General features: G+C 45.5%; 2 protein-coding genes across 4 annotated transcripts in view; both read right to left on the reverse strand.

Moving 5' to 3' along the window:
• Window positions 1–1400: 1400 nt before the first annotated feature.
• On the reverse strand, window positions 1401–7952 carry LOC137570776 (uncharacterized). Its single transcript, XM_068279493.1, has 2 exons — window positions 6133–7952; window positions 1401–2259 (listed from the first exon to the last, which is right to left on the reverse strand). The coding sequence occupies exons 1-2, from the start codon at window positions 6213–6215 to the stop codon at window positions 1401–1403; spliced, it is 942 nt and encodes a 313-aa protein (XP_068135594.1). The 5' UTR covers window positions 6216–7952.
• A 9783-nt stretch (window positions 7953–17735) lies between these two features.
• IFNGR1 (interferon gamma receptor 1) overlaps window positions 17736–27476 on the reverse strand; it is a 105793-nt gene continuing 96052 nt past the window's right edge. For all 3 annotated transcript variants that reach the window (XM_068231659.1, XM_068231658.1, XM_068231657.1), the window contains exons 6-7: window positions 26410–26543; window positions 17736–19040 (exon numbers count right to left, since the gene is read on the reverse strand). In XM_068231659.1, the coding sequence (XP_068087760.1) occupies window positions 18621–19040; window positions 26410–26543 (554 nt within the window). In that variant the 3' untranslated portion in view covers window positions 17736–18620. The remainder of the gene's footprint in view (window positions 19041–26409; window positions 26544–27476) is intronic.

Raw genomic sequence — 27476 nt, forward strand, 5'->3', positions numbered from 1 at the left:
AGCGCACAACACACTGGCTATAAAAACCGGATGTTATACCACACTTCCTATGCTGACTCTATGGTATGGTGGCCATTTTGGATGGGGACCACATGTCACCAGCGTTCACAGAGTGGAGCAGCAGTGACTTCATGCTGGAGCTCTTTGGCAGCAACATGTCTGACGATATGTCTGATAACGAGGGGGTGAGGCCCTACACATCAGAAGACCTCATCCTACAGGTGCAGCAGGTACCAGCCCTGTGGGACAAGGGGGATGCGGACCACAGCAACATCAAAAAATGCAGAGGCCTGTGGAAAAAAATTGCCAAGCTGTATGTGGAGGACTTTGAGCACTTGAGCAAGAGACAGCAAGGCACAGAGGGTATGTTGACTAGAAGTTTTTGGGGGGGCTTGTGGTTAGCTTGTGATGTATTCCACTTTTGCTATGGATTTGTGTCACCCACGTGTTGCCCACCCACCCGTGGCCCACCCACCTGTACCCCACCTGTGATGTATCCCACCCACCTGTACCCCACCTGTGATGTATCCCACCCACCTGTACCCCACCTGTGATGTATCCCACCCACCTGTGATGTATCCCACCCACCTGTGATGTATCCCACCCACCTGTACCCCACCTGTGATGTATCCCACCCACCTGTACCCCACCTGTGATGTATCCCACCCACCTGTGATGTATCCCACCCACCTGTACCCCACCTGTGATGTATCCCACCCACCTGTGATGTATCCCACCCACCTGTACCCCACCTGTGATGTATCCCACCCACCTGTGATGTATCCCACCCACCTGTGATGTATCCCACCCACCTGTACCCCACCTGTGATGTATCCCACCCACCTGTGATGTATCCCACCCACCTGTGATGTATCCCACCCACCTGTGATGTATCCCACCCACCTGTGATGTATCCCACCCACCTGTACCCCACCTGTGATGTATCCCACCCACCTGTGATGTATCCCACCCACCTGTGATGTATCCCACCCACCTGTACCCCACCTGTGATGTATCCCACCCACCTGTGATGTATCCCACCCACCTGTACCCCACCTGTGATGTATCCCACCCACCTGTGATGTATCCCACCCACCTGTACCCCACCTGTGATGTATCCCACCCACCTGTGATGTATCCCACCCACCTGTGATGTATCCCACCCACCTGTACCCCACCTGTGATGTATCCCACCCACCTGTGATGTATCCCACCCACCTGTGATGTCTCCCACCCACCTGTGATGTCTCCCACCCATCTGCGATGTGCACATAAAACATACACAATGACCAATTATTAAACATCAATTTATTGTAAAAAATTAAGACATTTAAAATCACTTAAAAACTTGAAACTCCAAAATAAACACATTTCAACAAAACATATTAAAAACCAAACATTCACCCTCGTCCTGGTGGTGTGGTAAAATAAAGTCTCAGTTGGTCCCTGTTCCGCAGTGACACTACCCTTGGCCTGGTTGCATACCTCCGCAGGGGCATTAGTGGAAGCACATTCGGGGGTTCCGGAGTCTCTCTTTCCTCCTGCCGCACAAAGTTGTGGAGGATGCATGCTGCCTTCACCACGACAACTGCGTTGCCCGGTTTCAGCAGCATGGGCGTGTGGAACACCCTCCACTTTGACACCAGGATCCCAAATGTGCACTCCACCATTCTCCTTGCACGGCTCAACCGAGCATTGAAGTGTAGCTGGCTGGCATCAAGTCCCCTGTCTGGGTACGGACGCATTACATGGTCGGACAGGGCGAAGGCCTCGTCCCCCACAAACACATAGGGGTAGGCCGGTGCCCTTGTCCCAGGCCAGGGTCTGTCACGGGGGAGACGCAGTCTGCCTTCCTCCATCAGCCGGCAAAGGGTCGTACGCTGGAAAATTCCAGAGTCATTGGAACTACCGTACGACCCCACGTCCACGTACACAAACTTGTAGTCCGCATCTGCCACTGCCATTAGAACAATGCTGAAGTATTTTTTATAGTTGAAATAATGGCTGCCACTCCCCACGGGTTTCTGAATCCGGATGTGTTTCCCATCCAGTGCGCCAACACAATTAGGAAACTTGCACTCGGTCCAGAAGCCCTGGGCGATCTCCTCCCATTTTGTGGTGTCCGGCACAGGCATGTATCTGGCCCTCAGTCGCGTCCAAAGGATCCTCGAAGTCCTCACGACGATGCCTGCCACCGTGCTCTTCCCAATACGAAATGTGACATGTAGCGATGTATATGTTTGTCCAGTTGCGATGTACCTACAAGAGAAATAATCGAAATCAATTTTTCATGTCGTTACAGGAGAAAGGTTCAAGACAAGGTGGCGCAATATACGTGATGCATACGTGAAATGGCTACGGAAGAAAAAACTTGCCGAACGAAGTGGCAGTGGCGGGGGAAAGCGACAAAAAGACTACCAATTTGCCAAGCAATTGTCTTTCATCAATGCAAGCCTGGAACCTAGACTGTAAGTACCACTACTGTGGGCAGGAACTGAGAGCTCATTTTAGCAGACAACTACCATGACTTCGGCCATGTATTGCTATAAACTGGCCTCAATTCCCATGGCTAGCAAACTTTTCTCACAAGCTTTATCAAATGTTTGGTAGAAACGGTTGATAAAGTGTTTGCTAGTGTTTGCTAGCTCTGTGAATTGACGCCACATGCTGTTTGGCACACCAATATATATTGTTTTTATCTACAGGACTGAAGACAATTTGGAGCAAGAGGAACCGACCCAGGAGGCACGGTTCAGCAGTGAGGAGAGCTTGGTGGATGATGACGTCGCCGATGTAACCTATTGCCCCGAGGAGAGGAGTAGGAGGAGGGAGTCCTTAGCTATCCCAGCTCTCTCCTTTGATGATGACTTGGTAGAAGAGAGTTTGGATGTTGAGGTTGCAGGACCGAGTGTGGAAGAAGCTGCACCTCCACAATCGACCGCTATGGAAGATCCAGGGGAACAAGAACAAAGTGAGGAGCACCAAGAGACTGCAGCACAACCAGCGCGCAGGGCAACCCCGACACAGGCCAGAGGACGGGAAGATGCTGCCACACCACCAGTGAGGACCACCCCACCAGTGAGGCGTCGAGGTACCCTCCCCCCAACAAGGAGAGAGACAGAGTCCGAGATGTCCGGGGCTGTCTCCGGACTTCTCGGGATTCTTCAGAGCCACCAAACTCTCATAACCCGGCAGTTGCAAGATGAGGACAGGGGCCATATCATGGAGCAGTACAAGTCCCACATCACTTCACTGCAATGTGAGCTCGACGCTGTACATGGGCACTACAGGGACGAGCTTAAAATAATGCATGAGATGCACAGAGGAGAAATCGACCAACTGCGTGCGCAGCATCATCAGTCGGTGGGCCAGCTGCAGAACATGATGCAGCAAATGCATCAACAAAGCAAGGAACTACTGAAATTGCAGGCACACCCGTGTTTTCACACTGTGATGTCTCTAATACCATATTTGGAAAAGGTGCCTTCCCAAAACATGATGGCGTGCCATTCCACTTTGCTGGAGGTGATCAAACAACACATGGACACGCCATTATTGCAACCACCAATTTTTAGACCCCCCACAACCAACAGCGGTGCCCACCTGGCAATCATCACAGATGTACACCGGCTACAGAGGCAGTCAATATGGGCCACCGCTGTCAGGGTCCAGCTCATCCACGACCAGCACCCAAGAGAGTCCAGATTTCCAGGCAGCAACTCCCACCTTTTCTAGTAGTGGTGCCGATACAATTTGAAAAAAAAAGTCAAATTGTTCCTGGACATGCTCCTCTGAATACCTCCGATCCTCGGAGGAAGGATACCATCCCAGGGCTTTTTAGCCCAACCTTTTCCCTGCCCCATCTCCTTCAACCAAGGTTCAGAGGTGTTCAGATGACCATGTCAGGGAACTTTTGTTTTTGCTGGACTTGAACTTTAGGGCCTGGTGTCCCCGAAAGACACTACCTGGGTCACAACCTTGTGCCTGTTGCACTGCACCTGTAGTCCTGCACCTGTGCCTTTGATTCCTCTTGTTCCTTACTTTGTTGTTCCTAATCACTTGCACAAGACCCTTGGAGCCATGGGTGAAGGACACCTTCACTGGTCGGTGAGAGGCCTAGCCTTTTCACTGACCTGTGTCCTTCATCCATGGCTCAGAGGGTCCTGTGCCAGTGGTTAGGTTTTAGAAGCACTAAAAATTTAGGGCCTGGTGTCCCCGAAAGACACTACCTGTAGTCCTGCTCCTCTGCCATCGGTTCCTCTTGCTCCTCACTTTGTTCTTGTTCCTAATCACTTGCACAAGACCCTTGAAACCATGGATGAAGGACACCTACACTGGTCGGTGAGAGGCCTAGCCTTTTCACTGACCTGTGTCCTTCATCCATGGCTCAGAGGGTCATGTGCCAGTGGTTAGGTTTTTAAAGCACTTCAATTTTAGGGCCTGGTGTCCCCGAAAGACACTACCTGGGTCACAACCTTGTGCCTGTTGCACTGCACCTGTAGTCATGCACCTCTGCCATCGGTTCCTCTTGCTCCTCACTTTGTTCTTGTTCCTAACCACTTGCACAAGACCCTTTGAACCATGGATGAAGGACACCTTGACTGGTCGGTGAGAGGCCTAGCCTTTTCACTGACCTGTGTCCTTCATCCATGGCTCAGAGGGTCCTGTGCCAGTGGTTAGGTTTTAGAAGCACTAAAAATTTAGGGCCTGGTGTCCCCGAAAGACACTACCTGTAGTCCTGCTCCTCTGCCATCGGTTCCTCTTGCTCCTCACTTTGTTCTTGTTCCTAATCACTTGCACAAGACCCTTGGAGCCATGGATGAAGGACACCTACACTGGTCGGTGAGAGGCCTAGCCTTTTCACTGACCTGTGTCCTTCATCCATGGCTCAGAGGGTCCTGTGCCAGTGGTTAGGTTTTTAAAGCACTTCAATTTTAGGGCCTGGTGTCCCCAAAAGACACTACCTGGGTCACAACCTTGTGCCTGTTGCACTGCACCTGTAGTCATGCACCTCTGCCATCGGTTCCTCTTGCTCCTCACTTTGTTCTTGTTCCTAACCACTTGCACAAGACCCTTTGAACCATGGATGAAGGACACCTTGACTGGTCGGTGAGAGGCCTAGCCTTTTCACTGACCTGTGTCCTTCATCCATGGCTCAGAGGGTCCTGTGCCAGTGGTTAGGTTTTAGAAGCACTAACAATTTAGGGCCTGGTGTCCCCGAAAGACACTACCTGTAGTCCTGCTCCTCTGCCATCGGTTCCTCTTGCTCCTCACTTTGTTCTTGTTCCTAATCACTTGCACAAGACCCTTGAAACCATGGATGAAGGACACCTACACTGGTCGGTGAGAGGCCTAGCCTTTTCACTGACCTGTGTCCTTCATCCATGGCTCAGAGGGTCATGTGCCAGTGGTTAGGTTTTTAAAGCACTTCAATTTTAGGGCCTGGTGTCCCCGAAAGACACTACCTGGGTCACAACCTTGTGCCTGTTGCACTGCACCTGTAGTCATGCACCTCTGCCATCGGTTCCTCTTGCTCCTCACTTTGTTCTTGTTCCTAACCACTTGCACAAGACCCTTTGAACCATGGATGAAGGACACCTTGACTGGTCGGTGAGAGGCCTAGCCTTTTCACTGACCTGTGTCCTTCATCCATGGCTCAGAGGGTCCTGTGCCAGTGGTTAGGTTTTAGAAGCACTAAAAATTTAGGGCCTGGTGTCCCCGAAAGACACTACCTGTAGTCCTGCTCCTCTGCCATCGGTTCCTCTTGCTCCTCACTTTGTTCTTGTTCCTAATCACTTGCACAAGACCCTTGGAGCCATGGATGAAGGACACCTACACTGGTCAGTGAGAGGCCTAGCCTTTTCACTGACCTGTGTCCTTCATCCATGGCTCAGAGGGTCCTGTGCCAGTGGTTAGGTTTTTGAAGCACTTTAATATTAGGGACTGGTGTCCCCGAAAGACACTTGGGCAGCTATGCCCTGCAACTCTTCCAGCACAAAGTTGGTGGTTGGTGTTCCTTAAAACTGACCGGGCTATACCATAGATATGTTATTTTTTGTCTTCCATGTTGGAAGAATGTTTCCATGTTGGAAAGTGGTTGTTTTTGCAATAAAAAAATTTGTTTTTACATACCTCAGTGTGATGAGTAGTTGTTCTTGTGGTGTGACTGCTCTCCTGAACGTGGTATCCTTCTTTCTAAGGTCATCCTTCACCATCTCCAAAAGGGTATCAAACCTGTCAGGAGATGGAAAGGAAGAAGCTGTAAATTATGTTGTGGGACAAGGTGTTGGGTGGAGGATGGGGGAGGTGTGTTTACAGAGGTTTGGGAGTGTTGTGGAGGGTGGGGGTGTAGTGTATAGCTAGGTATACAGGGGTGTGGGGGTCAGGGTGGTGTGTTTAGCTAGGTATACAGGGATGAAGTGTTGTGGGGGTGAGGGTGGGGTGTTTAGGGATGGTGGGGGTTGGTGTATTTAGGCCTAGATACTTACAGGGGAATAGACATCCGAGTGTAGCTGTAGAACTTCTGTGGGTGTCGTCTGAGGTCCCGGTAGAGGGCCTGGAACTCTCCCTTCCTCTGCCTCCTGGCTAGTAGAGGGTGCACCCACCATCTCCTGCGAGGAGCACGCCTTCTCCCCACATAGTAGTAGGTAAACAACAGGAAGGAGAGAATTCCCAGGTAATAAGCGTAAAAAATGACTGGATCCATGGTCCCAACTGCTGTCTCTGTATCCAAGGATGGTCTCCACACGTCCAGCTGTCTCCAACAATGACCCCAGAGCTTCTGCTGACCTCCCAGAACCCCAGGTATTTATACAGGTTGTTATCTCTTTAAGAATCCGGACCGCAACCGTGTTCATACCGCACGGAAACCGTATGCAACCGGACCGGATCTGGACCGGATCCGGACTGGAACCGTACGGGTCAGGTCCGATCCGGCTCCGGTGCGGTCCGGACATCCGGTGCGGTTTTAGCAAAACCGCAAGTGTGAACGGGGCCTTAGGGCTCTCTCAAAAACCTTGCTGTGCAGCTGCCCATTTGCCAGGAGCAGCCACCTTCTGGTTCCTTTATATTGCAACCGAATGGAGGGGTTTATAACTACAAGCATGTCAGCATTTGAAACGGTGTGTGAATGCTGTCTGGCTAAAAAACGTTGCAAGTCACATCTAAGAGCAGCTGCTGCTGAATGCCTGCAGACTGCTGAAACAGTCTAGTGGATACACAGGAGCTGCTAACAGTCAAATTGTACTGCTGTCAGCTGTCTGTGTAGAAGGGCTTCTGGTTAGTGGAAACCAGGAAACCCACAATTCTCAAAAGAATTGCACGCTTAATGCACATACAACAACCGCCACACTAAGCTGACATTCACAGCTGTGCTGCCCACACTAAGTTGCCACCCACACATGCACCGCCCACAGGTGCTTCTGGGTCTGTGCATATTTACAACCTTCGTTTAGGCCTGGTTCACACATAAACCTGCACATTTCTGGTCCGGTCCAGCACTGGCCTGTCCTTTCAGCTATGAATCGCTTTTGCATCCATTTTCTATTAGTTTTACCTGACTGGAATGGAAATGTACACCTTTTATGTGTGAACACAGCCATAGAAACACATACAAAGTGCTGCAAAACTGACAGACCAGGACTAGACATGTACAGATTTATGCGTGAACACAGCCATAGAAATACATACAAACTGATAAAAAAAACTGTCAGGACTGGATCAGACCAGAAATGTACAGATTTATGCGTGAACACAGCCATAGAAACACATACAAAACTGATGCCAACTGTCAAAAACTGACAGGGACTTGACACAGTTTTTTGTGTGAACCAAGCCTTAAGGTGGCCACACACCATACAATTTTTTTTTAATTTTGATTCGATCATTTCGATCCAATTTTCCAATTGATCGGAAATTTTAAATCAGAATCTTTGAGGTACCACACACGTATTTTCGAGATTAATGCAATTTCTGGATAAAAAAATCGTAAACTCTGAAAAATTGGTTGGGTAGAAAAATCAAGAGAAAAAAAGTGAATAAAGTATCTAGTTAATAGTTAAATGTTTTTCTGGTTGAATACAATTTCACAATCCATCACACAACATACAATTCTTGATAAAATTGGTCTGAATTTTCCAACATGTCCAATCTCAAAAAAGAAAAGAAAAACAAAACAAACAAAAAAAACCATTAAATTTGATTGGCTTTCTTGATTGAAAACAAAAGCTTTCGATCTCCCAGGACAACCAATCTTATTTATCCAATTGGTGTAAAATTTGATCTTTTAATTGTATGGTGTGTAGCCAGCTTAAAAAAAACCTGAACTTAAAATTAGTCAAAATAAACATGCACAAGTCTTACTTACCTCCCGTGTACTCTACTTATCAATCTTTTTTTCCTCTCCTGCATCCTGTTCGTCCACTGTGATCAATTAAATTCTCTGTCCTCCATTTTGAAAATGGCCACTACCCCATAACAGCTTTCTGGTCAGCACACAGTTAAACTGTAACATCGCCACTTGAGCCATAGGCAAACATGGACACATCAGTTCTCCTCTCAGCTATAACTGACAGCAACTGATATATTTCAGTTCTGACAAAATGTTGTCAGAACTGGAAGGGATCATTGTCAGAAGAAAATGGTGAGCTTCTGAGAGGAACTGATGGCAAGGTAACTACGTAATGTTCATTTGAAGTTACCTCATGTGTTTATTTTAAATAATTTTACTCAGAACAGGTTCCCTTTAAGGCCCCTTTTCCACAGGCTATTGATAGGCAGTGAAATGCCTCTCAAACTCTCAAAACTGCTCGCTGCTGCTTGGTAACTGCTTACTGCTGCCTGGTAACTGCTCACGGTTGCTAGGAAACTGCTTGCTGAGCACACAGCTCAACAGTCCATAGAAAAGAGGCCTTAATCTAGAAGATTACTGGCAGAATGACTGTAGCATGAGTAGTTGCTGCTTGCTTGCTAAGGCCTCTTTTTTTAAGGACAGTTGATAAGCATTGAAATGACTCTCAAACGCTCACAACTGCTTGCTGAGCACACAATTCAACTGTCTGTAAAAAACCAGGCCTCACTGTGCAGTTTTAGGCCTCTTTTCCACGAACTGTTGAGTTGTGTGCTCAGCAAGCAGTTATCAGGCAGCAGTGAGCAGTTGTGAGAGTTTGAGAGGCATTTCACTGCCTAGAAACAGTTTGTGGAAAAGAAACTGTCAAATGGCAGGAGTGCATCTGTGCATAATTATATGATTATAGGACCAGTAAGCTCCCAATTCTTAAAGAGACACTGAAGGGAGAATAATTCTCGCTTCAGAGGTCATAGTTAGCAGGGGCACGTGTGCCCCTGCTAAAACACCGCTATCCCATGGCTAAACGGAGGTCCCTTCACCCCCAAACCACCCCCCGCAAAATCAACAACCAAATTGGTCGTAGATTTTGCTGCTCCTAGAGGCAGGGCTAACGGCTGCAGCCCTGCCTCCAGTCGCGTCTATCAGCGGCGCATCGCCGCCTCTCCCCAGCCCCTCTCAGTGAAGGAAGACTGAGAGGGGCGGGGGAGAGGCGGAGATACGCGCTGACAGACGCGCGTGGGGCAGGGCTGCGGCGGTTAGCCCTGCCTCTATCCGGAAGAGATCCCCGCTGCTCGGAGGGGATTTCGGGGGGTCAGGGACCCTCGTTTAGCCGCGGGATAGCGGCTGTTTAGCAGGGGCACACATGCCCCTGCTAACTATGAGCTCTGAAGCGAGATTTATTCTCGCTTCAGAGTCTCTTTAAAAGAATCTGCTACAAAGCCCCCACTGCCGAAAGATTGCGAACACTCATCCCAGATCCTACGTTGCAAGTTGTTGAATCTATAAAACACCTGTGTGAGTTGGCCCTAGCTGTCACCTATGCAGAGTAAAAGCAGGCATCGGTCTTGTTCCTTAGAGATCCTTGACTTTGTACTGCTACATTTGTACAAACAATGCTTAGTGAGCAGTAAGGCCCAGTGCACACCAAAACTGCTAGCAGGTCCTCAGAACGCTAGACGTTTTTGGAGCAGATTTCAGAGGGATTCTAGGCATGTTTAGAGACGTTTTCTAAACATGCCGAGCAGTTTTGGGAGCTTTTTGGTGTAGCAGATTATAAATATTTGTTACAGTAAAAGCGGTTACTGAACAGCTTCTGTAACAAACGCCTGGAAAACCGCTCTGATCTAGCATTTGCCAGAGCGGTTTGAGCTTTTCCTATTCTTTATATTGAGGCAGAAACGCTTCTGCAAACCGCAAACGTGCAGCAGGAAACCGCTCGGTGTGCACTGGGCCTTACTGTATAGCTAAAATGTATTGGACAACATATAACAAAACAAAAGTAATAAAAGTGCAAGTTAACATGAGGCAAAAATGAAACATTACATTAAAAATGTTTAATATACAGCTGCAAAAGTTCAAATATGGGTCAGTAAAAACTTCTAGTAAGCCATCACTGTCAGCATACTTATTTTAGTTTAATAATACAGACGTGAAGGAGGCACTCCAAAGGTGTCAAGGTTGCGTTTATTTTTTAGATTGCTAAACACAACATGGTTCGGAGTTTCCCCCTTCAGGGGGAAAGCCTGGTAGTGGCTACTCAAGCACACTTGACTGCTGCTTATTTTAGTTAAATAACCTGGAGCACTATCTTTAAATAGTGAGTATACAGTGGATCCCATGGTGGCTAGAGGCTCTTAAAACTAGGGCCTCTTTTCCACGAGAAGTTGGAATTTAATTGGTCTATTTCAATCTGCATAAATTTGCATACAGAATGTATACACCAATTAAATTCCACCTTTGCTGGATTTCAAATTAGTAGATTTTCTTACTGCATACATTTGCATAATCTTGCATTAGCTCAGATTTATTTGCATCTCATTAAAGGGATACTTAAGTCAAGGGGCAAAAATGAGTTTAACTCACCTGGGGCTTTCCTTAGCCCCCTGCAGCCGATCGGTGCCCTCGCAGTCCCGCTCTGATGCTCCTGGACCCGCCGGCGGCGACTTCCGGTTTCGCCGTCACCGGCCGACAGGCATGGGAACGCGAGTGATTTTCTGCTTTCCCAGCCATAATATCGCCCCCTATGCTGCTATTGCGGCCTCCTGGCCGGGTCCAGGAACATCAGAGCGGGGCTGCGAGGGCACCGATCGGCTGCAGGGGGCTGAGGAAAGCCCCAGGTGAGTTAAACTCATTTTTGCCCCTTGACTTAAGTATCCCTTTAAGGCCACTGACAAGGAAGGATTGACCAAAATCTCCATAGCGATACAAATTCTTTTTTTTTATAGTGTTAATAAAGCCAGAGTGGGGAACACTTTCCCTTTCTAACAAGCGAAATAATCTTTCTAATCTTACTTCTTCCATTTGTGATTGTTTAGGACTTGTTACTGTTTGTAGGAATTCAGGCTCCATTCACAAAGTCTGGCAGAGCTGCGAATATTGGTAGACTTGGGTGCCCTCTTGTGGTCAGTCAGCTCAATATCAGCAGTGCCTATTTTCAGCAAATTTCTAGCTTCACACCCCCAACAGTATGCAGTACTGTGGAAGGTTAGCAGTGGGGTTTGTTGATTATTATCAGTAAAAAAAAGATGATAAATACAACGGAGTATAGTCCAGTACAGGTCAATATAACTAGCACATGATTTCATTACTGAAAAAGCCTGACTGAGGAACTCTTCATGCAACCATTCAGTTTGATTTTCTAACCTTACAGGCCCAATGAGAACAATAAAGAGGCCCATGCAGCTACTTTTTGAATCAAGTAAACATGTTGGGTCTCTTCAGCATTCACATCAGTGAGCATAGCACATTGGCCTCAATTAACTGAGGGCAATTCGGTAAAATAGTTTAGGTCGGTAAATTACCGCATTCAGTTCCTTTTTTTTTTTTTAAATTCACCAAGATTACCCCCCATGCGGTAGAAGTTTGGTAATTAACTGAGCACGCTTAATTCCACCAAGCCCTGCACGCAAGTCTCATTTACCAGCTGTGAAGCAGGTCAGGCAGGAAGCGGTCAGTCTGTGCACGAGTAGGTGCATGCATCCCCGGCATTATTTATTGTATTTATAAGGCGCCAACATATAACGCAGCGCTGCACAATAGATAAATGGGTTAAAGAGACACTGAAGCGAAAAAAAAATACGATATAGTGAATTGGTTGTGTACTATGAATAATTACTAGAAGATTAGCAGTAAAGAAAATATTCTCATACTTTTATTTTCAGGTATATAGTGTTTTTTCTAACATTGCATCATTCTATAATATGTGCAGATTACACAACACTCAGCATTCAAAATGAGTCTTTCAGAGCAGTCTATGAAGTAATGACCTCTCCTCTAGCAGAGGAAAAGTAAACAGTCCAGGAACAGTTGAGATAATAAAAGTCAGATAACAGCCCTCTCCACGACTAACTTAGTTGGAGAGCTTAATGGCTTGTTTGCATAGAGATAACAACTGGAGTTTCTCAACTCTTGCTGTACTGGAAACAATTACACTGATGTATCTGATCTTAATGTTTTATGTCTTAGCTGTGCTACACATACAAATCATAATATCATTTTTTTTTCGCTTCAGTGTCTCTTTAACATACAAGGTAGTACATACAAGGAGCTCACAACAAAACAAGATCATTAAATAATTTGATAACAGTAGTTCAGTGTCTGGTCAAAATAGAGACTGTTCTAGCTACTAGAGGGGTGACAGACCATAAGATTGAATAATCAAGCTGGAAACACTAGGAAGGAGGGCTTTGCCAGAGGCTTACAATCTAAAGGGTGGGGATAGAGACAATAGGGGTGTCTGTTGAGAGTGTGCCCTGCAGAACGTATTATGGTGCGGATGTAGGGGAGTATGAGAGCATGAAAAGGCGAGTCTTGAGGTCTCGTTTGAAGGTATTAATATGGGGGCGAGTCTGATGGCTAGTGGGAGAGAGTTTCAGAAAGTGGGGGCAGCCCTAGTGAAGTCCTGCAATCATGCATGGGAGTGAGATACACATGATGCGAGCAGGTGCAGGTTGTTAAAAAATTGTAGGGAGCGGTCCCGTATATGCCTGTGGACAAGATAAAATATGTAGGTCGGGCAGGTCCTATGCACCGATTTGTAGGCCAAGAACATAATTTTGAAATTAATCCTGAAGCGGATGGGGAGCCAGTGGAAGGCTTTACAGAGGGGAGTTGTAGAGGTGCTCCGATGAGAAGAGTTTGTCAAGTCTGGCTGCCACATTCATTACCGATTGAAGGGGGTAATACGGTTAAAGGGGAGGTCAGACAACAGAGAATTGCAATAGTCTAGGCAAGAGATGACAAGAGCATGGACGAGGACTTTGGTGGTGAAAGGGGACAGGTAGGAGCGGATCCTGGAGATGTTCTCTTCTGTATAAGAGCATACAGATATTCACATCTAAAGGGATGCAGAAAAGCCTTATGAAATGTTATCTTCCCCTGTTCTGCCGGACTGAAGTCCCGCCCTCCGTGGTATAAGACCAAATCAGGTGAGAAGCAGGGCTGTGTGGCTGTCAATATGTTACCGCATGGAGAGTGTGAGTTATCGGCTGGTCAGAGCTGGAGTTAAATACCAAACACTTTTGCTTGATTTACCGAATGCTTTAAGCTTTGTGAATTGAAATTTTTACCTCACAGTCTGTCATTTTGCTTTTCAATGATAGGTTTAATGAATTGGCATTCGACAAGGTGATCAGTAAAATCAGCTGTTTTCTGCATTACCGAATGTAGTAATGCTTCGGCCTCTTTCACATCTATCAACGCGTGCAGGAGCAGTTTCCTGCATGCGTTATATGCCCTGCGGCGTGTCGTCTGGAATCTGCAGTGCGACGCAATCAGTAGCTATTAATTGAACTTGACGGAAGGCGGATCGACGCTCCCGGGTGCGTCAGAACCGCAACGCACCGAACCGCAGCGTCGGGAGTGAAAGGTAAAATGAAAGTCTATGGACTTTCATTTTACCTTGGTTAACGCAAAGAACTGCCTTTGCGTTACAACGCAGTAAAGGGCTCTGGTGTGAAAGAGCCCTGAGTGAATTGAGACCATGCAGCCATTTACTGCCCTAGTGACACCAGCAAGCTACACAAACTGTATATGTTAGATCCATTGCAATCGTGGAATGTGAAGTCCTGTCTGCCAGTTCCTGCACATGTGGCCTCTTTAGTGCGGTTGCATGCATATGTTTAGATTCAGCACTAGTCAAGTTGGTGCTTTCATCATTATCCTATTGGGTTCACTGCTACAACCCAAAAAACTGCCTGTCCAGCAGGTCACCTGTACCAATGTTTCACTTACGTGGAAGCTGAAGCCAATGCTCAATATACTGCCTATTCACTGCATCTTAAAGGGAACCTTAACTGAACGGGGGTAAATAGTTTCATTTACCTGGGGCTATTACAAGCCCCCTGCAGCACTCCTGTGCCCTCAAAGCCACTCTGGAATCCTCCGGTCCCCCGCTGTCACTTAGTTTCATTTTTGACGACTCACCAGTCGGCCAGCCGCCATGCGTATTATTGAACGCATTCCCTACTGCAATTAGCGCTGTTGCGGACCACAACGCATACAAAAATACGCGTTGCCAAATTCCGCACGCGTAGATATTTTTGTACGCGTTGCGGTCCGCAACAGCGCTAATTGCAGTAGGGAATGCGTCCAATAATACGCATGGCGGCCGGCCGACTGGTGAGTCGTCAAAAACGAAACTAAGTGACAGCGAGGGACCGGAGGATTCCAGAGCGGCTCCGAGGGCACAGGAGTGCTGCAGGGGGCTGGTAATAGCCCCAGGCAATTGTTCAGTTAAGGTTCCCTTTAAGCATAGGGGTTTCACTTTCACCGTTTCTTACTGCCAATGCTCAACGAAAGCTAAAAGAAAGGTATGAACTGCTCTCAGGCAGTCAAAAGGTAATTTCACTTACTTTCACTTAGTGACTTAAACTCACCAAGGCTGCTCAGAAAAAAAAAGGTTGGTAAAATACCAGTCTGTAGTTTAGAATTTTTCCAAATACACTAAACATTTTTATACGCAATAATTCAGTAATTTACCCAAAAAATTTGCTTCAGTTCACGAAGATCTGATTAGTAATGTAGAAGTCTCACCAGCAGTGCAGTAGGTCTCTGCAGCAAGCGGTGATTCTTTTCCTACATGTGGTCTGCATGGCTCTTCCTTCTTCATGTAACAGCTTCGTACTATAGTTAACCTTCTGCCGCCTGCGTCACGCCAGTGGGCGTGGCCTCGGCAGCAGCCCCAGGACCGCCTAACGCCAATTGGCGTAAAGTCCTGGGGCTCTGTTTTGCATGAGATCGCGCGCATGGTGCGCGCGCATCTCATGCTCGGAGGGCGGAGCTCCACCCCGCCTTCAGTCTCCGAGCCGCTCGGGAGACTGTTAGACGGCGATCACGCCGTCTATTTACTAGGTGCAGCGCTGCGATGAGCAGCAGCGCTGCACTGGGGACAGCCGTGTGACACGGCTGTCCCCATGGGGGACAAGAGAGCGATCGGCTCTCATAGGCAGAAGCCTATGACAGCCGATCGCCACAATTGGCTGGCTGTGGGGAGGAAGGGAGCGAGGGAGGGAAGAAATTTAAAGAAACAGGGTTTTTTAAAGAAAAAAAACAAACAATAATATTTATTTAAAAAAAAAATAAACATGGGGGGAGCGATCAGACCCCACCAACAGAGAGCTCTGTTGGTGGGGAGAAAAGGGGGAGGGGGATCACTTCTGTGCTGAGTTGTGCGGCCCTGCAGCTTGGCCTTAAAGCTGCAGTGGCCAATTTTGCTAAAAATGGCCTGGTCACTAGGGGGGTTTAGCCCTGCAGTCCTCAAGTAGTTAAAGGCTTTAACTTCCCTTTAGATGTGCATGCATGCCACTTAAAGAGCAACTGACAGGCCTAAAATCAAAAATTTATTTTTATCTGGTAAAGAAATAAGTATGCTAATCAGGCAAGCCAAAAGTTAAAATCACTTTTCTTGTTGATAAATTATCATTCCCCAGTTTACATGACACTTATTTGGTACACAGAAAATTTGGTACACAAAGGAGAAGTTGCAGGGCATGCAGGGTTTTTTTTTTGCTTCTCTACTTCCCCTCCGACTTAACTAATGCAGCCTGATTGGCTGAAGCCTCTTTCCCTCCTGTTTTCCCCTCCCACACCTCTGTTCTTCTCTGATTGGCCAACATTTCTCAAGCTGAAGCAATGCACTTTCTATAGTGAAGGGCGGGCAAATCAGGCAGAGGAGACTAAGGGCGGATATTACATCACGACTGACTTCAAAATAGCCACAGTAAATATGGAAACTGTCTAGAACAGGATTCTCTACTTTTCCTTTATAATATTCTCAGGAATTATAACGTGGACAGTGCAATACATATGTTATGTAAGTAGAGCAAGTATTTATCTACTTATAGATTTGTTTTTTTTTCCTGAGATAGTATGGCTGACAGCTCCTCTTTAAGGGCTCTCTTCTGTGTATCAGTATACAGATCGGCACATGAAAAGGGATACAGAAAAGCCTATCTAAATGTCTCCTCCTCTTGCTCTCGTATTTTTGTTTTTCTTCCTCAAGTCCCGCCTGGCAGTGCATCAGATCAAATGGGGTGTGTAGTAGGACTGTGTGGCCCTTCCTATTGGCTGTCTCCTTTCTGTCCAGTTTATGAAATGAAGATTGCAAGTTACTGGCAAGTCCAGGCTATTCTTAAATACTGGGCATTTTACTTGTTTCCCCATATGCTCAAATCCCTATGATTTTACATTTATTGAGGTAATTTACCTCACTAGTCAGTTATTTTACTTTTCCATGCAGTAACAGTGAATTAGTAAAGTAGTATTAGTAAAGTCTTAGTGAATTAGATTTTGACAAGATATGCAGCAAAATCATCTGTTTTCTGCATTACTGAATGTGGTAATGCTTGATGAATTGAAGCCATTGGGCAGTAATCACAAACTACTTACATCAGTACATAACAGTTATCAGACATGGTTTCAACTTTACACACCAATAACTCAACCAGAAACAGCTTGTTACTAGAAATAGTGCAATATAAAGCTTACCCTGTTGAATTCGGGGTTGATAAATGGGCTTACTAACTAAACAAGGCACATTTTGTTGAAGTGAATTATCTATAAGTAACTGTGGAAGGCTATGATGTAAAGTCAGCTGTGCACACAATGTCTTCGCAAAACGGAACAAATAAGATTTTCTATGAATTAAACTTGGTAAGAAAATCAAAATCTGAACAATTTGTTGATGCTAAAGGCAATTACAAGCTTAACCAAACAAGTTGAAGTGATATTCTGTTAAAATATCTGCACACCTTTGTGACACTCACAGAAAAACACTACTGATGAGAGTTGGATATGTTGATTGCTAATATATTTGTTATGTAATGTAATAGGAGTAAATCAGTCTTCTGTCATGAAGAATGCTCTTTTAAGGCAGTTTCCTCGTAACCCTTGCACATGCTTCCTTAATTCCCTGCCAAGCCCTATGTACTGCCCTATGTAGAGGGGTAACCTACCGGCAGTTGCTGCCAGGACCTTCAATGGCAAACGGCCAAACAAGATCTAAATTAGCAGACTTTTGGAATGGTAGATTTCTGAAGAAGCTTGTAAAGTCAAAACAGAAGGAAGGGAGCACCACTCCAAAAAAGGTGTATGCAGCGTGCCAAAGTCACACCCCAGTACCTCCTGGGGAGCACAGCAAAGTCCACACAGAAAGACTGGCACCGCTGTCTGAGAATTATAGCTCTTTTATTCCATAGGAAGGCAGCAATGACAGACTGCAGTTTCGAGTATCCGTCGACAAACCCTTGTCGAGGAGCTTTAGGGAGTCCTAGCAATGGAATGGCAAGGTGGAGGGGGCTGAAGAAAGCTCTGGGATTATCCAGACACTTCCCTCTACAAAGGTCGTAGCTAACGTTTTGCCTTTTCTAAAGTCATAGGTACCCTTTAAGAAAGCAAAATTATATTAAGAATTACTTTTTAGTAATAGGGCTTTTTGGTCTTTTATTTTAGCTCATTATGCTCTCCTAGTGGTTCTGGATCGCCATGGACTATCTGAGTACTCTGTAATTCTTTCCTCATTGACAATGTCCCGTTACAAGCTGTGCTACTCAATAGGCCACTTCTAGTTCACTCTTATAGCATAACCCCAGTCATAGAAATGGGACAATACTATTTTCACGGTAACCAGGAAAAAAAAAAAATCTAGGAACTAGTTTTCATTGGATCTTGGAACAATTATGTAAATATTTTGCATATGAATGCTACACTCTGACGCCAGCAGCTATATATACGGCCTCTGAAATCTCCTTGTGGCTTCACTTCTTACACTTCGGAATGGCCACATAGGTAGATTAGTACAGCAGCTTTCAAGTGTACTGAATTACATGGAGGACACTGCCCAGCATTGGTTCTCCTCAGTACACCATTCAGTATTTATTCAGAAATATGCTCTATGTACTTGACTATGCGGGACCTTTAGAAGCTGTATATGCAGCAGTCACATTTTGTCCAATGCTGGTCTTAATATGGCATAAAGTAGGTTACCATTTCAATCTCCATGCTGTAACATAGGTCGGAACCTCAAATGCTTTTAGAGTCTTAAGCTATGAAAGTTTCATATTAGGCAATGTGGTTTGTCATATCCAAAAGAGTTTATTGGCCTAAGGTCCCTGGATGGTTCTGGTTCTTCCTTTGCAACGTTCTCATCTTTGTCTGACTCTGGGTTGTCTTGACAATTGGTAGAGTCACTATTGCTGCTATTAGCATTCAAATCGTCACTGTTGCTGGATTCACCATCCTTTTCTTCCTCTTTCTGCCCATTTTCTTCTGCCTTATAGCTGTGGTAGCCAGGATCTGTGCTTCCGTTAGAGACAGATTCGTGTGATACATCTGTGTCCTTCTTCACATCTGTGTCCTTCACGTCCTCTTTCAAGCAACTTATTTCCTCAACTGGTGACTCTGCAGGATATGTGGAGACAGTATCATATCCAGTAGAATGTGGTGGCTGTATATGAAAGTGTGGCATCGCAGAACGCTGAAAATATAAAATGTTGCAAAAATACACTGAAAAATACCGTATTATGCAAAAATGCAAATAGTAAAAATATGGCCAAAATTTGAGTAATGTAAACAACACAAGTCACATAGTAAATAGGGATGGTTAATGAGATGGAAAGAATTCTGAGTTCATGAACATTTTTATGGTGATCTTATGCACATTTATGCAGCTTAAAACAGACCAAACAAATGCCACAACAGCAGCATCTTACCATTTCAAGCATTTTCTGCATATATTTCCATAAAATTAGCATAAAGATTTGCGCCAGTTCTGAGATATTTGCATCGCTTTGACCATCCCTAGGAATGAAGACAAACCTAATGGTATTTGGTTTGTCAGCTGCAATGCCTGGTGGGTGCAGGTGCAAATTTTGGAATCATTCATAATAGTTATTAGGAACTAAAATTTTCAAATTGAAAAAGCCTTTCTGATCCAGTACGCTGGATCTTTAAAGGACAACTATCAAAGAAATGAATGATGTGACAGCCCATAAATTCACTTCCTAACTATATTTATAGTTAAGACATTGCTAGTTAGTTCCATTTTTGTATTGTGCTCCTTTTTATTTGTACTTGTTATGTGGCATCCCATGAACATACTGACAGTGTCAGGCTGTGAAAAACTCCATCTCCACAGGTCACACTGTCTTGGGAAGCGTGGGGTGAAATAACCTATTTGTAGCCTCCAGACCCCACAGTGTGTTTGCCTGACAGCTGCAACAGAGTGGCATGTGGCGGATCATCTGGAGCTGCTTTGAAATGTTCTGTGTTTGACACTCAGGAGAAGCGTTCCTCAGCAAGTAATCAGACTGGTCCCCCTGTAGCCCCTGCCTCCCCTCAGCTCAGAATGGATGCAGAGCACCATCATACTCTGTCCTACACTGGCTCTGTCTGAATGCCCACACTTGCTTCCACTGGATTGGGGACTATCATGTGCTGCGGAGCTGAACCAGGAGAGACCGTACCCAGATAAGGTTGTCTGCAGAGAGGAAAAAAGCCTGGATGCAAAATGGGGCACTATTTTTGGCCATTAGAGTTAAAGGGATACTGTAGGGGGTCGGGGAAAATGAGCTGAACTTACCCGGGGCTTCTAATGGTCCCCCGCAGAAATCCTGTGTTGGCGCAGCCACTCACCGATGCTTCGGCCCCGCCTCCAGTTCACTTCTGGAATTTCTGACTTTAAAGTCAGAAAACCACTGCGCCTGCGTTGCCGTGTCCTCGCTCCCGCTGATGTCACCAGGAGTGTACTGCGCAGACACAGACCATACTGGGCCTGCGCTGTGCGCTCTTGATGACATCAGCGGGATCGAGGACACGGCAACGCAGGAGCAGTGGTTTTCAGACTTCAAAGTCTGAAATTCCAGAAGTGAACTGGAGGCGGGGCCGGAGCATTGGGGAGTGGCTGCGCAAGCACAGGATGCCTGCGGGGGACCGTTAGAAGCCCCGGGTAAGTTCAACTCATTTTCCCCCGACCCCCTTACAGTATCCCTTTAAAATAAAACATTCTACTGTGGATAAAAGCCACACATTTTATTTGCCCGTATGTCCCCTGGTTATTGCAACGTTTAAAAAATGTCCCTAGTACAATGTATGGCGCCAATATTTTATTTGGAAATAAAGGTGCATTTTTTCAGTTTTGCGTCCATCACTAATTACAAGCCCATAAATTAAAAATGAATAGTAATATACCGCCTTGACATACATTTTTACTCCCTAAGGTAACTACTTATATATTTTTTTTTAATGTAAATTCCCCCCCTCCCCCCTTTTATAAATAAAAAAAAAAGTTTGGGTACTATGGGAGGGTGTGGGAGGAAAATAGTTAATTTTAACAGTCAGTGTAGGGATTTTTATTAACCTCCCTAGCGTTCTGGACGCTAGATGGCACCGCTCAGGCCCTGGTGGGCCGATTTTAATAATTTTGTTAGCTGCGTGTCTCCTCCAATCGCAGCCGCTCGTCGCCGATCCGCCGCGAAAGAGGCCCCCCCCCCCACCCACACAGACCCCGTGCGCAGCCTGGCCAATCACCGCCAGGCTGCGCTTTGGGGTGGATCGGGAGTCCCTGTAACGTCACGACGTCGGTAACGTCACGACGTCTGACGTCACGACGTTCGGCAGACCGGGATTTCCTTATGGGCGTGATCGCCGGCGGTGATCGGAAGGATGGGAGGGAGGGGAGAATCAAAAACACATCGTGCAAAAAAAAAAAAACTCCCGCGGCCGCAGGAATTCGAACACCCAGCAGGTTAAGCAAAAAATGAAATTTGGTGCAATAAACTATTTGGCCACAAGATGTCCTCAATCATTATTTCCGATTCACATATGTAAGCATGTGAATCTGAAGTAATGCGTAGCAGTGTAACAACATGAAGATACAATGAATGCCGGCGTCTCGTATCATTGAATCCGGGACTTAGATTTATGAATGGGACCTGCGGTCCCATTAACTCCCCCTCTAAGTGGCGGTAACGGCGGTGCGCACGGGTGAACGGGAGCGAGCTGCGGCTGCATGCCGCTGCAGACTTGTATTCACGGCCCTGGTGCATCCTGTCAATTTTGCAGGGCCGTGAATATACTGCACGGCATGCAGCAAGTAGATAAGGTGCATACACACAATTATGGTCACTTGCAGAGGTCGGAACTTGATCCCTCAGACGACACTTTGTGGCCCAGTGCTGTAGAGACATGTCTCTAGCTTACAGACTAGCAATTTACTGTGTTGCTGCGGATGGGGTAGGACGACAGGAACACATTTTAGCTTTGAAAACAGAGTGAATAGCACACAACTTTTATGTTGCATACAATGATAAAGAGCCATTAGGCTAGCCACACACAGGTCGATCTAGGAAGCAATTGATAATTCCCTGATCGGAAATTGATCAGGAAGTAATGACTACTTTCTATGAGAGAGAGGGAGAACTGGAGAGCTGATAAAACCGTTTCCCCTACTACAGCTGTACCACTTGATTCACTACAAGGCTATGCAACTGTGGGTTGAGGGGTTCTCAGGTTTTTCTAATTCTCTACTTCCACCAGGTCTATTTTGCTGGTTTGGGTTGCCAGAAATGACACAGCACCTGCTGAAGTACAGTGGGGGACCACCTGTGTAGTTGTGAAAATTTGTTTCTCCCATTGATTTGTATGGCCCCAATAATTCTGCCCAGGGTTCTGATTATGCACATCAAAAATAAGGGGGGGGGGGGGGGGAGCTATTTTTTTTAATTACCAAAGGGCTCTGGAGGATCTCAAGGGGCTCTAGTCTAGTCTTGTGACTTATCACCTGATTGATAAAAAAATACCCTTTCAGCACATTTTCAAGAAAAATAATCACTCAAAGTAAGTTGTTCCTAATTACCTTTGAATTTGAATATTAAATGTATTCCTTAAAAGGGACACTTAAGCCAGAAAAAAATGAGTTTTACTCACCTGGGGCTTCTACCAGCCCCCTGCAGCAGTCCCGTGCCCTCGCAGCCACTGCAATTAGTACTACTGCGAGCCGCAACGCGTACAAAGTTACGCATTGCCGCATTACCAACGCATAGATATGCGGCAACGCATATTTTTGTACGCGTTGCGTCCCGCAATAGCGCGAATTACAGTCGGGAAAGCAGAGAAAGCTATGCATGTCCAGTCCTGTCGGGCCTGTCAGCAAAAACGAAACTAGCTGGCAGCGGGGGATCAGAGGATTACTGGGTGGCTGCGAGGGCACAGGACTGCTGCACGGGGCTGATAGAAGCCCCAGGAGAGTAAAACTTTTTTTTTTTCTGGCTTAAGTGTCCCTTAAATTATATTATATATTTGCTCTGTTGGAGCTTACAAAAGTAACAGAGAAGGTGAATAAGTTTTGTAAAATCATGCCTAAGGACTCATAATTTCAAAACCAGGACAATCCCTGACACTAGATCAAAGTGCCAAAGTTTCAAACACTCTATAACCAGCTTTCCAACACAATGGGGTAGGGTATAGGAAGGTACACATGTGTTAGTATGTACTAAGCAGGGTGGAACTTTGCTAGGCTGTAGCTGCAGTGCTGACCAATGAGTTAAAGAGGCACTGTAACAACATATAGTAGAATGCAGTAAATTATGTAGAATACGCACTTTTATAACAAATATCCTGGTTTCCGCAAGCATCAAACACTTTCTGTAGCTATATATTGCCGTACATTGTACATTGGTGTGTAGCCCTACCCTCCCACTGAGGCTTAAAGTGGACCTGAACTCTTGCACAGGACAGAAGGATAATTCACCCTCATTTGTGTCTAATCACAAGTCGTAATTTCATCTCTCCGGTGTCACCTGACCGCCACGGCAGATAAGCTCATCACATACATACATACGAAAGTTTGGGCAACCTTGTTAATTGTCATGATTTTCCTGTATAAATCGTTGCTTGTTACGATAAAAAAATGTCAGTTAAGTATATCATATAGGAGACACACACACTGATATTTCAGCAGTGAAATTAAGTTTATTGGATTTACAGAAAGTGTGCAATAATTGTTTAAACAAAATTAGGCAGGTGCATAAATTTGGGCACTGATGTCATTTTATCGATTCTAAAACCTTCAGAACTAATTATTGGAACTCAAATTGGCTCGGTAGGCTTAGTGACCCCTGGCCTACATACAAAGGTGAATCCAATGATGAGAAAGAGTATTTAAAAGGGTCAATTGTAAGTTTCCCTCTTAATTTTCTCTGAAGAGACAAAGATTGTTTGCCATCATAGTTTAGGGGAAGGATACAGAAAGCCGTCTCAGAGATTTCAGCTGTCTGTTTCCACAGTTAGGAACATATTGAGGAAATGGAAGACCACAGGCTCAGTTCAATTTAAGGCTTGAAGTGGCAGACCAAGAAAAATCTTGGATAGACAGAAGCGACGAATGGTGAGAACAGTCAGAGTCAACCCACAGACCAGCACCAAAGACCTACATCATCTTGCTGCAGATGGAGTCACTGTGCATGGTTCAACCATTCGGCGCACTTTACACAAGGAGATGCTGTATACGAGAGTGATGCAGAGGAAGCCTTTTCTCTGCCCACAGCACAAACAGAGCCGCTTGAGCACATTTAGACAAGCCATCTTCATTTTGGAATAAGGTGCTGTGGACTGATGAAACTAAAATTGAGTTATTTGGGCATAACAAGGGGTGTTATGCATGGAGGAAAAAGAACACAGCATTCCAAGAAAAACACCTGCTACCTACAGTAAAATATGGTGGTGGTTCCATCATGCTGTGGGGCTGTGTGGCCAGTGCAGGGACTGGGAATCTTGTCAAAGTGAGGGACGCATGGATTCCACTCAATATCAGCAGATTCTGGAGACCAAGGTCCAGGAATCAGTGACAAAGCTGAAGCTGCGCCGGGACTGGATCTTTCAACCAGACAAGACAACAACCCTAAAAACTGCTCAAAATCCACTAAGGCATTCATGCAGAGGAACAAGTACAATGTTCTGGAATGGCCATCTCTCAGTCCCCAGATCTGAATATAATTGAAAATCTGTGGGGTGAGTTAAAGATGGCTTGGAAGCCATCAAATCTAAATGAACTAGAGATGTTTTGTACAGAGGAATGGTCCAAAATACCTTTAACCAGAATCTAGACTCTCATTGGAACCTACAGGAAGCGTTTAGAGGCTGTAACTTCTGCAAAAGGAGACTCTACAAAATTTTCATTTCTTTTTTGTGGTACCCACATTTATGCACCTGCCTAATTTTGTGTAAACAATTATTGCACACTTTTTGTAAATCCAATAAACTTAATTTCACTTCTCATATATCACTGTGTGTGTCTCCTATATGATATATTTAACTGACTTTTTTTATCGTAACAACCAAAGATTTATATAGGACAATCATGACTATTTACAAAGCTGCCCAAACGTTCGCATCCCTTTCGCAGAACTACTGCGCCTGCGCAGTCCGCTCCTCCGGCCCATGTGGCGGTGATCGACAGCGCCGCTCGCGCAGGCACAGTACAGAGCGACCTGGAGGTCGCTCTGACGTCATCGCCGGGGACCGGGACGAGACTGCGGTGAACAGCTGCGGGCAGAGCTGCGGCGAGGGACATGCTGGGAGCTTGGGGCTGGAGGAAGCCCCCGGTAAGTAGCACTCATTTTACATTTTCCATGATGCCTCCTTTAAAAGGGAAGGTCCGAGCAATATTAAAATAAAAAATCCACTTACCTTGGGCTTCCTCCAGCCCATGGTAGCTGTCCTGTGCCCTTGCTGCAGCTCTGGTGGCTCCCAGTCCCCTCCGGTGGAGAAGCGACCTCGTCAGGTCGGCTTCTTCTGCGCTCCAGGATGCATTTCGCTGGTCACGCTGAAGTCATTTGGACTGTACTGCATAGGCGCAGAACTACTGCGCATTACAGTCCAGATGATGTCGCGCATGCGCAGTGGGGATTTTTTGCCGGAGGAGACCCTAGACCACCAGTGTGGAGCGGAGCTGTGGCGAGGGCACAGAACGACTGGCAGGGGCTGGAGGAAGCCCCAGGTAAGTGGATTTTTTTTAATCTTATTAGTGCTCGGCTGTGTCCTTTAATAAAATTTATATCTGATTGTTATTGAAAGCCTATGGTGATTATATTTATTGCTTTACAATTTGCCTAGATGGATACTTTATTTTGCATATACATCTCTGGATCATGTGACCACAGGAATTTCTCTAGAACAGCCACATCAAATATTACAATATTGTGAGTAATGGCATAGTCCCCTATTCATCTCTAGGAACAATAAAACATTTAAGAGTGTGTACATGAGGCTTACAGTCAGGAAAAATCTCTTTAAATGGAACCTTAACTGAGAGGGATAGGGATGTTTCCTTTTAAACAATACCAGTTGCCTGGCAGTCCTGCAGATCTCTTTGGCTGCAGTAGTGGCTAAATCACAGATCTGAAACAAGCATGCAGCTAATCCAGTCTGACTTCTGTCAGAGCACCTGATCTGCATGCTTGTTTAGGGGCTGTGGCTGAAACTATTAGAGACACAGGATCAGCAGGAGAGTCAGGCAACTGGTATTATTTTAAAAGGAAAAATCCATATTCTTCTCAGTTTAGGTTCCCTTTAAGCCAAATTTATATGTCTTAAAGAACGCTTCCACTGTCCAAGAAAACCTATCTATTCATAAATGTCATATTTACAGCGCCAGTTAAAAAATGAAGCAGGGAGTCTACCATTATAGAAAATAAAAGAAACAACTAGCAGAGGTTGTAAAGCTTTCCCCCCTTTAATCACAGATTAAAAGTAGATCTAGAAGACCATTTTGACACAGACGCAGTAAAATGTATTCTGGAAGGAAAAATATTAGGATTCACATATTGAGGAAATGTCACAAAACTTACCAATGACTGTGGCATTCTGGCCCTGGCCTTCGTAAATAAAAAAAAGCCGATAACAACAATAAGGATCACAAGAGCAATCGGAATGATGGTGTAGATTGCGATTTCAGCGGTATTATCAGAAATGACTGGAGGTTCTGAAAGAGTAAGGGCATACAAACCACAAGATTTATAAAGCCACTCTTATGTAAAGTTATTAATGCACATTAACCATTAATAAAAGTCAACTCAGCCACCTAAGAAGTGACTTGTGAAATATATGTACCTCTAATCACAAAGTAAAGCCACGTACACAAGACCATCTGCTGCCCCCAAATAATTTCTGGTTAGTCTTCAGTCAGTACATGCAGGCACTGATTCTGACTTTTCCCCAGATGGCCATGTTTGAGTTCTGAGGGCAAGTTTTATTGCATTTCCAGTAGTGGTTCACAGTAGAATGTCATCTACCCCAACACACACACACACACACACACACACACACACACACACACACACACACACACACACACACACACACACACACACACACACACACACACACACACACACACACACACACACACACACACACACACACACACACACACACACACACACACACACACACACAACATTACATTACTAGCTGATTGCCCAGCGTTGCCCGGGTATGTATTTGGCTGGTGTTGGCTCCGTCCACTTTTTCTAACCCTAACAAACGACTCAATGACCTAGTTTGTGAACTTTGTGGTCTTTGACATCAATAATTTGCACTGAAATGAAACAAATCTGATTGGCTGTGTCCTCACCCCCTTTTCTGAATTTGAACCAGTCACCCAATGACCAACTGTACCAGTTTAATTTTGAGGCTTGTACCATTAACAGTGCAAGAATGGCAGCAATTAAATATTCCCCTTGAAAATAAATGAATAGACGAACTGTGCAACATTTGAGAACCCTGCCATTAACAGTGTAAGAATGGCTTCAGTTTACATTTTCCCAGTGAAATTTGTATTTGTCTCCGCCCGATTTTTGGTTATGGGAATACAAAGTATCCTATATATTATTCCAGGTAATGTACTATGTGTGTG

This window comes from Hyperolius riggenbachi, chromosome 4 (genome assembly GCF_040937935.1).
Source record: "Hyperolius riggenbachi isolate aHypRig1 chromosome 4, aHypRig1.pri, whole genome shotgun sequence".
Classification (NCBI taxonomy): Eukaryota; Metazoa; Chordata; class Amphibia; order Anura; family Hyperoliidae; genus Hyperolius; species Hyperolius riggenbachi.

Coding starts and splice junctions, on each gene's coding strand:
- LOC137570776 (XM_068279493.1), bottom strand. CDS start 6,215: ATGGTGAAGGATGACCTTAGAAAGAAGGATACCACGTTCAGGAGAGCA. Junction 2,260..6,132: donor CAACTACTCATCACACTGAG/GTATGTAAAAAC, acceptor TTTCTCTTGTAG/GTACATCGCAACTGGACAAA.